Source organism: Ailuropoda melanoleuca, chromosome 3 (genome assembly GCF_002007445.2).
Source record: "Ailuropoda melanoleuca isolate Jingjing chromosome 3, ASM200744v2, whole genome shotgun sequence".
NCBI classification, from domain to species: Eukaryota; Metazoa; Chordata; class Mammalia; order Carnivora; family Ursidae; genus Ailuropoda; species Ailuropoda melanoleuca.
In genome coordinates this window covers 115,790,549-115,806,147 of record NC_048220.1, presented here as the reverse complement: position 1 = coordinate 115,806,147, position 15,599 = coordinate 115,790,549, and the positions used below count along the sequence as shown (strand labels likewise).

At 44.3% G+C, this 15,599-nt stretch overlaps 2 protein-coding genes across 2 annotated transcripts in view; one reads left to right on the top strand and one right to left on the bottom strand.

Moving 5' to 3' along the window:
• LOC109490133 overlaps positions 1–2,869 on the bottom strand; it is a 31,545-nt gene extending 28,676 nt beyond the window's left edge. The window contains exons 1-3 of the mRNA XM_034655668.1: positions 2,854–2,869; positions 2,159–2,356; positions 1,298–1,852 (exon numbers count right to left, since the gene is read on the bottom strand). Coding sequence (XP_034511559.1) covers positions 1,308–1,852; positions 2,159–2,356; positions 2,854–2,869 — 759 coding nt within the window. The 3' untranslated portion in view covers positions 1,298–1,307. The remainder of the gene's footprint in view (positions 1–1,297; positions 1,853–2,158; positions 2,357–2,853) is intronic.
• Positions 1,774–15,362, top strand: PTGER4 (prostaglandin E receptor 4). The gene is made up of 3 exons (XM_002922613.4): positions 1,774–2,365; positions 2,825–3,746; positions 13,457–15,362. Exons 2-3 carry the CDS (start codon positions 2,868–2,870, stop codon positions 14,045–14,047), a joined length of 1,470 nt encoding a protein of 489 aa, XP_002922659.2. The 5' UTR covers positions 1,774–2,365; positions 2,825–2,867; the 3' UTR covers positions 14,048–15,362.
• The last annotated feature ends 237 nt before the right edge of the window (positions 15,363–15,599 follow it).

Here is a 15,599-nt window from a genome sequence, read left to right as displayed (position 1 = left end):
ATAGACAACAGAGATGGTTATTATGGTGATTGAGCGAAGACTGAGAAACTGACCAACTGCCAGCAATTGTTTTTATAGATTCCTTCCAAATCACCAATATTCATGAGGAAATAGCATAAACAACAGAATAATGCTATATTAATATATCCATATGGTATTACAAGTGATTCCAGGTATTTCATGTGCTGTAATTAGCTGAAGTCTGGAATGCCCTCTCTGGCTCTCCTACTGCTCATTTGTTACTGTGCCATTTGACAGTAACAGGAGAACCAGATCAATTCTTAGGAGGTTTGTTTATTTATGAAATAACATTCAAGAAATGAATACCTGCTTATCAGATAAAAGAATTGAGTTATTTGCTTAATCTATGAGGGGATGCAGTATGTTAAAATGCATGTATCCGGCACTTCGAAACAGATTTTTCTAGTAATTCAAAAGGCCCACAAAATCTCTTAATGGTTTAAAAACACAAAAAAAGAAAACGAACAAAAAAAAAAAAAAACGGCGAAGCAGTTATAATTACACCATGGAGTTTTGCAATCGTTTCTTTTTTGTTTTCAGTCCTCATTTTAGGAACCAGAGTACAAACAAGTGAATAATGAGTTTACAAAGACACTGTTCCCACCACCAAATAAGTCAAACTGTTATTTAAAGAAAAAAGGTAGAACAATGAGGCGGTTCCAAGAGTTAATCAGGGAGATAATGACTGTCGAATTCCTTCACTGGAAAAACTTTCAAATCCCCGTCGCACCCTCCATCTGCCAGCCGTTCAAAGGATTCGTGGTGAAAAGTGTCCAACGTGAACACAACAGGGCCAAGGCTCGAAACGCAGACTGCCGTTCTTACTGGGAGGAGCAGTTCCCCGGGAGGAGGAGAAAGATCTCCGGTGTTACACAGCCCTCCCACCCTAACTCTCCCACGTGGTACCTGCGGGTCACTTGTCTCCACAGCCGTAGGGTTCCGCCACCAGGGTGGAGAGAGGCTGCGGTTCCGTCTCTCTCTTACTCTGTTGTTGGTTTTTTTTGTTGCGTTTTGTTTTTTTGCCCGGGGATGCCCAACGGAGCGAAGCCCACATCCTGGGCACTGCCAACCAACTACTTTCCTGGATGGACTGTAATTACTTTCGGAGGATAGATCCTTCGTTGTTTCCCCTACCCAAGCCTGGCACACGCCCGCCCATCTACGCGCCCCGGCGGGTGCGCTCTCCCGACTTCGAACCTGGGGCCGCGCGCGCGCATGCACCGCACTTCCCCGCTGTAGCTGTCCCGGGGCCCCGCGCGGGCGCGCACACACACACCTGGGCCGCTCTAAGGTGGAGTTCTAAAGCAGCCGACCTCCTTTCCCAGCACCCAGATGTTGAGATCCACGTGCAGAAGGTGCGAGAAATAGCTCACTCGGGGCGGGAGGCAATGGGGCAGAAGAGATGCTGGTTTCAGAGTTAGTCCCCTGTGGAAGCCGAGCTCGCAGTGGATAAGAGGGTTCCAGGGAGAGCACCACGTCTTCCCTGGGTCCCCGCCGACGGCGGCACTCGGCACCCTAGCCTGAGGGGCGCGCCCACGTCTTCGCGACCCCAGCCCCGAGGAGGCGGGGCAAGCCGCGGGGAACCGGCCCTCGCGCGCCGCTCGGAGCCCCGCCTCCAGCCCGGTGCGCGGCCTCGCGGCGCAGAGGAAGGAGGACACGCCCCGCCTCCTTCCCGACCGGCCAATGGGCGCCCGGGCCGCGCACTGTGTGTCCCGCCTCCTCCAGGGAAACTTGGAGCAGGAGAAAAGTTTGTACAGAGGCTGGAAGGGCGAGAGCGGAGCTCGGAACCCGGCAGCCAAGAAGAAGAAGATGAAAGATCCCAGGTCAGAGCCTCAGGCCGAGTGGACTTCAAACAGCCCTCGGGGCGTCGGAAGCAGCCTCCGTGGCAGCCGCCAGCCTCGATAGCCGCCCGTGCTGCCCAGGGCTGAGGAGGAGGGCGGCCCGAACCCGGGACTGAGGCTCCGTGCCACCTGCGCGCGCGGCCCCACACCTGCGCGCTGTCCGCCCGGGGACCGGACCTGCGGGCTCCTCAAACTTTGGTCCCGCCTTTGAAGGTACGGGAAAAAAAGAAGAAGAAGAAGAAGGAAAGAAGGAAGAAAGAAATCCAAGATCAGATTGCAGTGACCCATCCCGCTACCCTTCTGGTTCGTCCGAGTTTTTGAAAGCTTGCCATTCTGACTCCAGTTCTGGAAAATTGGCAGCCACCGAGACCCGGCTGAGAAGACAAAGGCTTGGCAAGCTCCACACTGAGCGGGCCAAGACTGAGGACAGGTTGGAGGCGTGTCGTGGACATCTGAGTCTTGACCCTGGGGCCTACGCGCTGCCACCGCCGCGGCTACCACAGGTGAGATGAGGGTTTGGGGGCACGGGCCGAGAGCGGTGGGCGGGCTCTACTCGAGCGGAGCCCGGGAGGAGCGAGCGCGTTTTCCAAATTGCCTTCCGTAACTTGTTTTCGATGAGGATTTTATTGACTCATAATCTGTCGGGAATAAGAGCGAACCACTCACTTATCCCTAGAGATAGGTCTTGTTCATCTTGGCAGTGGAGAGAGTTGGGCTGGGGAGGAGGAGAGAATGGCAGTATCAACTGACAAATACTAATGGCAGTAGAGTGGTGCTTCTGGTAGGACGTATCCCGAGCCTGGCGATTTCGGTAACCGAAGTTGGTAAGTGGCTACAATCCACGATGCGGGATCCAGTTGTTCCTCTTGTCTCATCAGCATATCGTTTCTTGGGCGCGGGTCTGACACCTTGCAAGGAGTAATTTCCGATCACCGCGCCTTTGTCTCCCCTACCATCCCCAGACCCAGCCTCGAACTCCAAGACTGCGTACCGAGGGCCTCAATCATGTCCACTCCCGGGGTCAATGCGTCCGCCTCCTCTACCCCCGACCGTCCGAACAGCCCGGTGACCATCCCGGCGGTGATGTTCATCTTCGGGGTCGTGGGCAACCTGGTGGCCATTGTGGTGCTGTGCAAGTCGCGCAAGGAGCAGAAGGAGACGACCTTCTATACGTTGGTATGCGGACTGGCCGTCACCGATCTGCTGGGCACGTTGCTGGTGAGTCCGGTGACCATCGCCACGTACATGAAGGGTCAGTGGCCCGGAGGCGAAGCACTCTGTGAGTACAGCACCTTCATCCTGCTCTTCTTCAGCCTGTCCGGCCTCAGCATCATCTGTGCCATGAGTATCGAGCGCTACCTGGCCATCAACCACGCCTACTTCTACAGCCACTACGTGGACAAGCGGCTGGCCGGCCTCACGCTCGTCGCGGTCTATGCGTCCAACGTGCTCTTCTGCGCACTGCCCAACATGGGCCTGGGCAGCTCGCGGCTGCAGTACCCTGACACCTGGTGCTTCATTGACTGGACCACCAACGTGACGGCGCACGCCGCCTTCTCCTACATGTACGCCGGCTTCAGCTCCTTCCTCATTCTCGCCACCGTGCTCTGCAACGTGCTGGTGTGCGGTGCTCTGCTCCGCATGCACCGCCAGTTCATGCGCCGCACCTCGCTGGGCACCGAGCAGCACCACGCGGCGGGCCCGGTCGCGGTGCCCTGGGCCCCCTGCCGGAGCAACCCGACCGCCGCCTCCCCCGCCCTGCCGCGCCTCAGCGACTTTCGCCGCCGCCGGAGTTTCCGCGGAATAGCGGGCGCCGAGATCCAGATGGTCATTTTACTCATCGCCACCTCCCTGGTGGTGCTCATCTGCTCCATCCCTCTCGTGGTGAGTGGCCGGGAATGGGCCCTTCTGGGCCCTTTCGCACATCCCCCTTCCTCCTCCGTCTCCCGCTTCCTCTTTTCCCTCTCTTGCCTTGACAGTGAACTTGTCCTCCAGGCCGTGGCTGGGATTTCGACAGTGCTCAGAGCAGGCCCAAGCTCCTCTTCAGCCGCGACCCTAATGAGATGTAGCAGGTGCTTTTCTCCTAGGCCCCCGAGTTTCTTTCTCCGAAAGCCTGGTTTCCTTTGTGTCCCGGGACAGCCCCTACCCCTTGCTGCCTGACATTGGCCTTGAGCCTTCCGGGAACACCTGCCACTCTGTCAGATGTGGAGGGGAAACCGCTGTAGTGTGACTTAGGTCCTCCACAGTGAACCGCAGAAGCCCGAAACCTCGGGGGTGGTGATCTCTCTGTTATACACCATTCCTTAGGGCACTGGGGTTTTGGTGCTTTGATTTATGCATGGGGTTTTTTCTTTTGGTTTGTTTGTTTGTTTTGGTAGATAATGTAGAAGTTCAGAGCTAGAGAGATTGGATGCATTTTGCTCTAGTCTGACGCCCTCACATGCCACAGGGCGTGACTTGCTTAAAATAATCTAACAGAACTACACTGACAGGCTAGATTCCCTGCTCGTTACCATGCTGTGCATTGCACATGTGGGTCACAGTTCCCACTAGGAACCAGAGTCGAGTTCCTTCATTCTTTCTTGGGACCAGTAAAGCCAGGTTTCTCAAGGGGCCTATGAAGGTCAGGCTGATGTATCCAGGTTATTGAATTTGCATTCTCAACAATTGTGAGACGTACAGTGCCATTCAAAAGAAAAGAAGCTTTAGAGAGGTGATCTAGTTATTGCCCAGCCAAAACCCTGCAGCTTGTGATGAACCTCAGACCCACCTGACTCCCAACCCTGTTCACATAATATTATATCATGTCTCACTCCTAGAACATTTCTAATTTTGGCCTTCGTACAGTGTGTGCATTTGAGTTTTGGCACACTTCACTTTTAGGACACCGCCTTCTTTAAGATTGCCTTTGGATTAGCTTTTTAAGTGTTATAAGCAGAAAGGTTGAAAATGCACCTAGTTCTCTACTTTCCTGTCATTAAACAAGAATGCACCAGAAACTGATGGGCTAATGTGCATAACACCTTCTCTAGAGTTTCTCTGGAAAGTAACAGGTTCTGTTTTTCCATCTTTCAAAACACTGCATTTCTAGAAATTCTAAACTACCAACTCAAAAAGACAAGACTTTTCTTTCTTCTGCTGATTGGAAACAAGAGAAAATAATGTAACGAGATATTCTTCTTTCTTATTAATACGGTCCAGGGATCTTTCACATAAAAATATTATATCTCTGATAAAAGTGAGTATAAATGAAAGGAACTTAGATGTGGCTGAGAGCCAGCGTACAGTAGCTTCTTGACAATTTGTATAAACAGAAATAAATATAATTGGCCAGAAGGGCCTTTAAACCATTCCAGGACCCAATATAATTTACCAAGTTAAGTCACACTTGAGCCACATAAATATATTTTACTGTCTGTAATGGCAACTCAGAATACAGTGAGATTTTTGGAAGAAACAACCCTGCTCCTGCTAGGGCTCCCTTTTCTGGCTGCTGCCTTAGGTTTTACAGAACAGTAAATGACAAAGTGAGGGGCTGTTACGTACAGAAGAACATCCACATTAAGGAACTGAGGAATTAGAGCTAGAAGTTTAGCAACATGCACATACTTCTAAAATACGAAGGTAAGCCTGTGAAGCTGTTGATGATTGCCCAGTGACAGATGAATTGTTTTCTTGGAGCATCTAGAGAGGCATAAAGAACGTCATTTATTTTATGGGCTGCAGTGGACCTGCCCCTGTGGTATGGGGCAATTTATCACAAAGCCTTTGAGGTTATCTGAGAAGCTAGAGGCAAGAAACTACAGGAGCTATCCTTGTAGTCTGCAAAGTAGCCACATTTTAACTAACAAACACTACCCACTATTATAGAAAGTCAGAAACGTGCAGTAGATACTAAGTAATTTTACTCTGAAAATTGAAACTGGCTCAGCTAAGAAGTGATCATATAGAGAAGTACTCATATGCCTTTGTAAGTGATAACGAATCATACAAGTAATAGTAGCTTCAGTGTTTAGCCTTTAGTTTTGGCTACCAAACTCTAGTTTCAGAATCGGTTTAGTTGTAAATTAATGATAAGCAAAGAGGTCATCATACTACCCACCCACCCACAGTTCAGCTGTTACTCAAAGAATTAAAAGGGGGATTTACCCATAACTAGAGTCTTCCTTGGCTTACTTTTACAACTTTCCTGTCTTTTCATGTTTCTCATATTCAGGTTGTAATTTAAGTTTAGGATTTCTGAACTCTGACATTTAAAGCAGTCGGAGCTATCTTCAGTTCCAAGGAAACTAATGAAGCACCTTTTTTTACCTTTATCAAATCAAGTTGGTTGCTAATCCTATTTGAGGAAAATCAAACCCTTCAAAACACTTAAAATGCTTCTGAAAGGCTAATAGAGCAAATAGAGTTTACTTGGAGTTTCAGAAAGCTTGACACAGTGTATAAGGTTAGCAAACAGCCAAATTTTGTCTTTTGGACACCAGGGAAGAAAAACTACAGTGGCTCTTCGAGGGTACTTGATACTGAGTTTCATAGAAAAAAGTAAAATTTAATTTGTTATCCAGAACACGTGTCTTATAGAGCTTGGAATCGAAATTTGAGAAAGCTTGGGAAATTAATCGTGGATTTAAGTGACTGTGCTAAACTTGAGAAATTTTCTAAAATGAGTCATAATCAATGAACAGAGAAGGTGTAAGTACATTTGACATGGAACATTACATGACAAGACTTTGTGGGAAGGTGGTTCTTGTCATTTTGTCTATTCTTTCATTTAAAACCAGTCTCTGGTTTTTTTTAACACAGAAAAAGCTGAAGTCTACGCTTAAGATAAATAAAAGGGAATGATTTCTTCAGAAATATGCAAGCAAGACAGTCTCCTAAGGTCCCAGTGTGAAATACTGGAGCTAGATCAACTTCTGGTGCCCAATTTTGCAGTTACTAATGTCGAGATAACAATTAAAATCAAATCTTTCGCCTCAGGACTGAACAGTTAACACTGTAGGATTTGAAAAGGCATTTTCCCCCTTGTATAAACAAGCTGAGGCCATATTCACTACTTCCTTCCTTCTCTTATTTTCTTTCTTCTTACTCTGAAGTAACAAAGATTCATCTCTGTTAGGGGTAGAATGACCAGTTCGATTCATCTTCTGCCTTGGACAAGTAAAATACTGATCTTTAGGAAAATAGCTTCCTGTGAGTGTTTATTTGGTTGTGTACTATAAGCCAGTTGTCTCTATAAAGCCTGCACCAGCATTCGATCGAGAAAGATTTATTAGAGCAGAAGAAAACTGTGGAAATAGACTTTTGTTTACCGGAGGCAAACTGGAAGTGGAGTCACAGGACAGCTGATGGGATTTCAGACGAGCGCGAATCACAGTTAAAGGCATAAGAGTAATGCCATAAATTCGAGTACTCTTACAGCAGAACCTGAAAGATTTGATTGTTTTTCAATTAAACTTGGCTAAGTTAAAAAAAGAGCAGTTCCTGAAAGCTGTGTTTTTCTCATAAGCATGGGATTCCAGACCCAGTTAGTGGTAGAACCTTGAACACGCAGAGTAGCACGTGAAAGCAAGGTATTCCCACATCCAGCATCTCATCTGAATCGTGAAGAAAGCAGGGCTAGACGATGTTTTCACTCGCCCCTCAGTCTGGTCAACGGCACATGAGGAATTTCTGTCCTTCTGCAACTTGCTGGGGGACTGTGGGGAGTCCCAGTCTCGTGGACTTCTACCATGCTTTGCTGACCTGTCAAGGCTCGGTTTTATGGAACGTCTACTAACAAGATTTTCTTTTAATCTCCCATTAGAATATTCAAAGTTCGAGTAAACACACACACACACACAAAACAACTACAGAAATATATTTTCAATGTAGAGCTGCCGTGTAGAGATTAAGTAATTTGCCTGCAGTAAATAAATGGCTAGCTAGTGACCCGGAAGGAAGGAGAATGGAGCCACACAGGCAAGAACTCTTTCCACTATCCTTTACTTAAGGATTTTTTTTTTTTTTTGGTCATAAAAAAAAGTGGGAAGAATTTCTAGTAACAGCTGTGTCAATTTTGGATTCTTCACAGGGCAGTTAGATAACTGAGCACACACAGATAATTCCATTTATGTTCTTGGAACAGAACACATAGCACACACAAATCCCGCTCTAGGATCTTGTCATTTATTGGAAAGCATTTGTACTTTGACAGTCAGTGGCTAAATCAGTCTCCTCCAAATTTCAACATGCTTTTTTCAATTAGACATTCCCTGCTAACAGGTTTTTCTTACATAGGAAGTACATGGTTTTTGGTACCAAATCCTTTCACTACACCCCAAAGCTACTTCTAAACTGTGGTTTTGAAATTATTCCTATATTCCCCAGTAGCCAAATTTCCATGTGTGGGTTACCAAGAAAGCAAGGGCCGCAGACATTTACGTTCTGTGCCAGGCATTGTACGAAGCACTTCTATCCTCTGCACATCAATTAGCAGGAGCAGAGCCGGGATGTGAACAGAGGTTTGTATGATTCAGAGCGTGCATGCTTCTCTACCACATATAGCCTACCTCACAGCTCTCCTTCCTCACACCTTGTTTTGAATGTATCCTATTTTCTCCAAGTTATGTTCCAGTGCTCCTAAGTCCTAATTTCTAGCCATCTTCAAGCAGTTTAGAATATTGTAAGGTCTGCCAACGTTAAAGATAAATCACTTGCACATTATCTGCGGCTCCTAAAAAATAGATTCGCTTTTAAAACTGCAAGAGAGGATATATGTTGTTTGTATCCAGTGAAGTGTTTTAAGGTCTCCCCCCCACCCCGATGCAGAGGTTCTGTTTTATCAGGAGCACACTCTTCCAACACTGAAAACTGCCTGAACATGTTTATTTGTGAAGCATACAAGGCCTGTTGGACAGGAATTCCAGAAAAGTGCTTTCACCTCCCCACATGACATTGAAGTACTGCTGTGGATATTCCCATCTTAATCTGGAGTCTCCCCTGCTTTGGAGAGAGCAAACCAAGTAGCCTTTAAAGTGAGGCAGAGATTGCTAGACTTAAAAACATTATGGAGTGCATGGAGCTTTTGTTCGATTTTGTCTTTTTCTCCACCTCAAGTCAATCTCCAGTGAGACCATGCTGCAAAGGAAAACTGGTTTGTCTTGATTTTTTTTTCCAAACAATTTGACCAACTTTTGAGAATGCTTTTATCTGAACTTGAAATGTTGCTTTTCATACTCATCTTTATTGCTACCCTGTGGGCTCTTCTTTGCTAAAATGACATTAAATAACCAGGCTCAGTGGCTTATATTAATTCTAAGCTTATACATACGCACACACACACACACCCATGGAACTCTAAAATAGGGCTTCCTTCATTTCCTTGGACATGAGTCAAAATCAACTAGGGCTGTGGACAAAGTGAGACACAGATTGATGTGATGCTTTCCTTGCTTCTCGTCACCTTTGATTACGAAAGCCCAATTATTAATTTTTTTACAACACTCTGGCTTTTCTAAAACATCACAGAAATTTTAAAATAAAGTGCTAACTCCTAATACGTTCCTGTAAATGGCTACAAATTTCGTTCCTTTTATATCCATTTCAACCATTCAAAAATTTTCCACCTTTCAGAACTAACCCTGTTTCCTTTGAGGTAGAGGTGGGAGAGGCAACCAGCAACAAAAGATTTCAACATTAAAAATCTCAGAAATGCAAAGTTCAGGCTTAACCAAGGTTCGGTTCTGAAAGAGGGTCTTAGAGATGGGTGTGCAAACGGCTCCTTAGGGAGAAACTCCCAGGTGGACCAACATCGCCACCTAGAGGCTGCAAGTCTCAAGTTCTCACAGACCTTGCCTGGGTTTTTTCCTTAAAGGCTGTGTGCAGGGAAGGCCTGATGCTAACAGATTTAGGTCCATTACTTCTTTTCACCCTTAGGAACATAGTATGTGATGTGAGTAATATATAAACCTCATGTTTTGTACCAATGATTCCATTGTCAGGAAATAATTCTTAAACAGAAAGCCAGCCAGCCTGTAGAACAGAAAAAGCAACATGGAATTCATCGGGAGACCTGGGGCCCAGAACAGAATCAGCCACTGACAGGTGGGCTTGATAAGTTCCTCAAAACCTTCAGGTCTCGGTAACACTTCATCTGAGAAAAGGCCCGTAGACCTGAGGGCATCTCTCAGTGCCCAAACAGCTCAGTGCCTCAATAAAGATTATGGTAAGAAGCAGCCAAAATGCTTTGTTTCACTAGTTTTTAATAACGATAGACAATCAACCCTGCTTTGTCTTGTTAGTATCACTTATCCAAGCACAGTTTTTGAAAGTCTTTTAAGACACCATATACTTCTGTTTATTCTTGTTCACTTTTGATTTAGCTGTCTTCCAGAGATCAAGGTATTAATTCCATGCTAGGGAGAGCCATTTGACCATTTTATTTTATTCTGTGAGATTTACAGGACCATTATCCCTTATCCAAAACATTCAGGGCCAGATGTGTTTTAGAATTCAGAATTTCTTGGCTTTTAAAAAACCAATTTAGTAATATACTGTATAATATGTAATTGGGACAATTTCTCTGAAGCAAAACACAGGAATACTTATACTCAGTAGAATAAATAAACTATAAATAGCCTCATGGTCTAGTTCAGTTCGGGTTTTACTGCCGAAATAAGTTTAGGTCAGGTTCTGCAACCAAAAAAAAAAAAAAAAAAAAAAAAAAAAAAAAAAAAAAAAGAATAACAACAAAATAACCGCAAATGAAACACAGTAATTTCTTAGAAAAGGACTACGGACCTGTAGCTGATCAAAGTCTGAATTCCTGCTAAGGAAGAAACAGAAATACAGTTACACCTCACTGATCTAGCTTCATCTAGAAACAAGTTTCTCATGAGTTGAGTTTCGCATTAATGCAGTTTATTTCCTTAAGCATTTTAAACTTATTTTATCTAAACTGTTATAAATCTTTCTAAAATATCCCTTCTCTTGCTTTCATGGTGATTGATACATCATGAATATTAATTATTATACTGTATGGTAAAGTAGCAATGTCCTCAAGTCTTGTTAAAGTTAGAGATATTTGCCCCTAGTTAAATCGCTCCAGCCCTGCTTTTGTGAGTTCTTTCTCTTTTTTATGGTTTTTATGCATCCTCCTTGGCTGAGACTCCCCTCTTACTTCTCCCTAACTTCAAATAACTACTAAAGGCAAATAATAATTATTAAATAATTGCTAAAGACAGAGGTCAATGATCTTAAAACCACTTTTTATGTGAGGTGAGAGTTTTATATAAAAGATTCTAGTGGAATCAGAAGTACAATTCAGACAATAATACTCTTAAGAGTAAATTTAAAATTGTACATTTAGCAAGTGCTTTTTCCTCTAAGGAATAAAATGTAGTTATCCTTAAGCTTACATAAATTCAAGCACTCTTCATTAAATCATTTGAAGTTCCCAGAAGTTGGCATATTATTTCATTCTTCCCATGACTTTACACATGGAATTACCTCTATTTGAAATGCTATGTCCTTCCTTCTAAATTTAGCAAATTCCCCATCATCCATCAAAAACCCCAGGCAAGCTCCCTACTCCCGCAGGCTCTGATGCCCTCCCATCCTGATCTGGATTAGGCCCCCATCTATTCTTCTCTCCTTTCATTTAATCACCCCGCAGTCACAGCTGGTTTTCCTTACTATCTTCTGTGCTGTGGATTACTTACTTGCCTTCAAGAAGTTTGTGGTATTTAATGCAACTTTTTGCGGCCAGACTTATCGCAACGCCTAACACACAATACGTGCCTACTCTTCAGTGATTAAATGCATGAAAGAATATGAGTAACTAAGTGATTACAATAAGAGCAAAATTTGTGAACTGCCAAAAATAAGACTCCCAAATAGCAAACAGGTTGTTGGGGTCTCCCTGTGCTCCCTTCATTTATGCCTCCCTGTCCTGGGGTGGGCTGGCAGACGCGCCTTTTGCCTAAATAGCTCAAACTGCGGTAGAACCAGTTGTCTTCCCTAATGGTCTGTGTGGAGGTGCTCTCAGCACTTGGCTGTTTGCTGGTTCGAATGCCATATAGACACAAAAGAGGGGCAGATGCTTTTTCTTTTTTTTTTAAGATTTCATTTTTTTATTTGAGAAAGAGAGAGCATAAGCAGGGGGAGCAGCAGGTGGAGGCAGAGGGAGAAGCAGGGACCTGCTGAGTGGAGAGCCTGATGTGGGACTCGACCCCGGGATCACGACCTGAGCCAAAGGCAGACACTGAATCGAAACCGCCTGAGCCACCCAGGCGCCCCAGGAAGGGCTGACTCTGACAGGAGTTTCAGGAAGGATTCACCGTGGCAGCTGTTGAGCAAAACTATAGTTTGCAAGCAGCAGGGAGCCACTGAAGGGTTAGCAACTGAGCCGCGTAGTCAGATCTGCTTTCCAGACAACCCTCTGGTGACGGTTTGGAGGGTGGATTGGAGAGGAGAGGAATTGGAGGTAGCGAAAGCTACTCCAGTGGCTGATGCAATAATCCAGGTGAAAAATGCAGTGCGAGGGAAAAGACTGGAAGAGATGTTTGAAGGAAGGCTTGGTAACACTAGAAGAGTATTATAACTGGGGAACAGACTCCATAGAGAAAATACAAACTATTCTCTGGTCATTCTGGATGATAGGAGATTCAGATAGTGATTTAAAAGTTTCCAGTGTAGGGGTGCCTGTGTGGCACCGCGGTTAAGCGTCTGCCTTCGGCTCAGGGTGTGATCCCAGCGTTATGGGGATCGAGCCCCACATCAGGCTCCTCTGCTATGAGCCTGCTTCTTCCTCTCCCACTCCTCCTGCTTGTGTTCCCTCTCTCGCTGGCTGTCTCTATCTCTGTCAAATAAATAAAATCTTTAAAAAAAAAAAAAGTTTCCAGTGTATTCTTACTGGACTCTATAATAAAGGCATCTCTGGACTTTTCTGTGATGATTGGATGGTTAGTTGACTTACAAAAAGTTTCATTTACATATATAAAAAGGCAATTGGAGGGACTCCTGGGTGGCTTAGACGGTTAAGCATCTGCCTTCAGCTCAAGTCATGATCCCAGGGTTCTGGGATCGAAGCCCTGCTTCAGGCTCCCTCAGCAGGGAGTCTGCTTCTCCCTCTGCCTGCCGCTTCCCCTCCTTGTGCTCTCTCTCTCTGGCAAATAAATAAACAAAATATTTTTTAAAAATTAATAAAATTAAAAAGCAACTAGAATAAGGGAAATCAATGGCTGTGGAGGGGGGGAAGATACGTCATTTGAATTGCAAAAACTTAAAAGCATTCACAGAAATGAAGTTAATGTTTCTCAAGGACACTTTATGCGTGTGTTGCCTGTATATAAACTGCGTTTTTGTATACCATCTTTGATCGAAGGAAGATACTCATAAGATAGTTACAGAAATATTAAAGTCACACTAACTCAAAACAAATGTGATTGCACAATTACCGTTTTTTCTGAGGCTTATTGTGGAAGCTGCTCTTTCCTGGCACTTATTAATAGGAAGGAGGGCAGCTAGCTAATGTTACTAGGTTAGACACTGATGCAAATATTTCCCCAGCCGACTAAGGACAAAATCTAAATGTGGGCATCTCATTTATGCAGGTACGGGTATTCGTCAACCAGTTATATCAGCCACGTTTGGTGCAAGAAATCAGCAAGAACCCAGACTTGCAGGCCATCCGAATTGCTGCTGTGAACCCCATCCTGGACCCCTGGATCTATATCCTTCTGCGGAAGACCGTGCTCAGCAAAGCAATAGAGAAGATCAAGTGCCTCTTCTGCCGCATCGGCGGGTCCCGCAGAGACCGTTCAGGACAGCACTGCTCAGACAGCAGGAGGACATCTTCCGCCATGTCTGGCCACTCTCGCTCCTTCCTCTCGCGAGAGCTGAAGGAGATCAGCAGCACATCTCAGACCCTCCTATACATGCCGGACCTCAGTGAAAATGGTCTTGGAGGCAGGAATCTGCTTCCGGGTGTACCTGGCATGGGCCTGGCCCCGGCAGACACCACCTCTCTGAGGACTTTGCGAATATCAGAGACATCGGATTCCTCCCAAGGTCAGGATTCAGAGAGTGTGTTGCTGGTGGACGAGGTTACTGGAAGTAGCAGGTCTGGGCCTGCCCCCAAGGGGAACTCTCTGCAAGTCACATTTCCCAATGAAACACTGAACTTATCAGAAAAATGTATATAGTAGCTAAGGGAAGAAATACAGCACTGTTTCTGGAAGCATATAAAATCCTGTGCAGTAGACACATAAATGAAGTGTTTCACTGTGCTCAGAAGGGCTCTTTTTTCCTTCAGCTCACATTAAAGAACATCTGGGCTCTTTAGCACTTTCCATACAATCAAGTTGATTCACAGGGGACCCGTGGTCTGAAGCACATTGGTTGTCACTTCACTATGACACAGGATTTCTGTCACCACTTGATGGCTGGGAAGATCTACCCTCAGTTTTTCTACTTGATAGGAGGATGGCGTAAGTTTTGCTATTTTCATAACATCCAGAGCTTTATATCTGGCATACAGCAGAAGGCCAGGTACAGAAGGGCTCTATTCCAATAAACTATGAGGACTATCTTGTGATTTAAGTGTCTCACTAAAGCATGAAATGTGAATTTTATTGTTGTAGATATGATTTAAGGTATTTAAAGTATTTTCTTCTCTGTGAGAAGGTTTATTGTTAATACAAGGTATAATAAAATTATGGTAAACCCCCCCTTCCCCGTATAACCAGCTGAAGTTGCAGGTGTTATTTTTCAAAAACAAGTTCAGGCTAAGGTGTGGAAAATACACAGTGAGATTCATAGCTATAAAAAAAAAGATATAAATTTTTAAAAGAAAGAGTTTAATATTATAAAAGGAATAAAGCAAAATATTTTAAGACATGAACATTATAGTCCAAAATATTAAAGTTCTTTCCAAGCTATGTGTAATTCATAGTAAAATATTTTTAGTGATGCTACATGTATTTATCCAGAAAACTGTGATTTTGGGAGAAGCTAACCTGCTGGTAAATATTTTTTACTTCTGTCCCCACAAAATTTTTTAAATTTTAAAAAGTCTGAATAAATAACCCATAACTGAAGTGTATAATATAAAGGAGTCTAAACAACTCGTTTTCCCTCTTAAAGTGTTCATAGTTTTACTTTCCTAAGGAATGATCTAGAGTATCCTTTAAAATTTAAGAGGAAGGCAGATTGCACCATGAAGGCCTTTATTTTGAGATGTGGAAGTGTCACAGATGCCGTAAGAGTTTAACAACATAAGGAGTGCAGAACTTGGACACATTAAGGGTAACCTAGCGGTTTTGTGTAACACCCAGTGATGCCGTACACATTTGAAGGACCTTTCTCAAGGAAATACTAAGCATGTTTTGTTGCTTAAAGTGTTTTTGTGAATTGCTTGGTTGTAATTAAATTCTGAGCCTGGTAGTGATATGGTTTTAAGAAGCAGTTGTACCAACTGAAAGTATTTTGGAGATTATAATAAATAAATAAATAAATACACTCAGTCTGAGTTCCATATCCTCAGTTTTGGGAAACTTGTGTGATTTTTATTTGTTTCAGGTCATCCTTTACATCCTTTTAAATTGGACTCTTTAAATTGCTTTATTTTGAAGTAATGTCAAACTTAGAAAAAAGTTCCAATAGTACAAAGCCTTGAATCCACTTAATGGAGAATGCTATTTAGAAACCAAGATCTGGGTATAAGGTGGACTCAAAATCACATTTGTATGGGTGGAG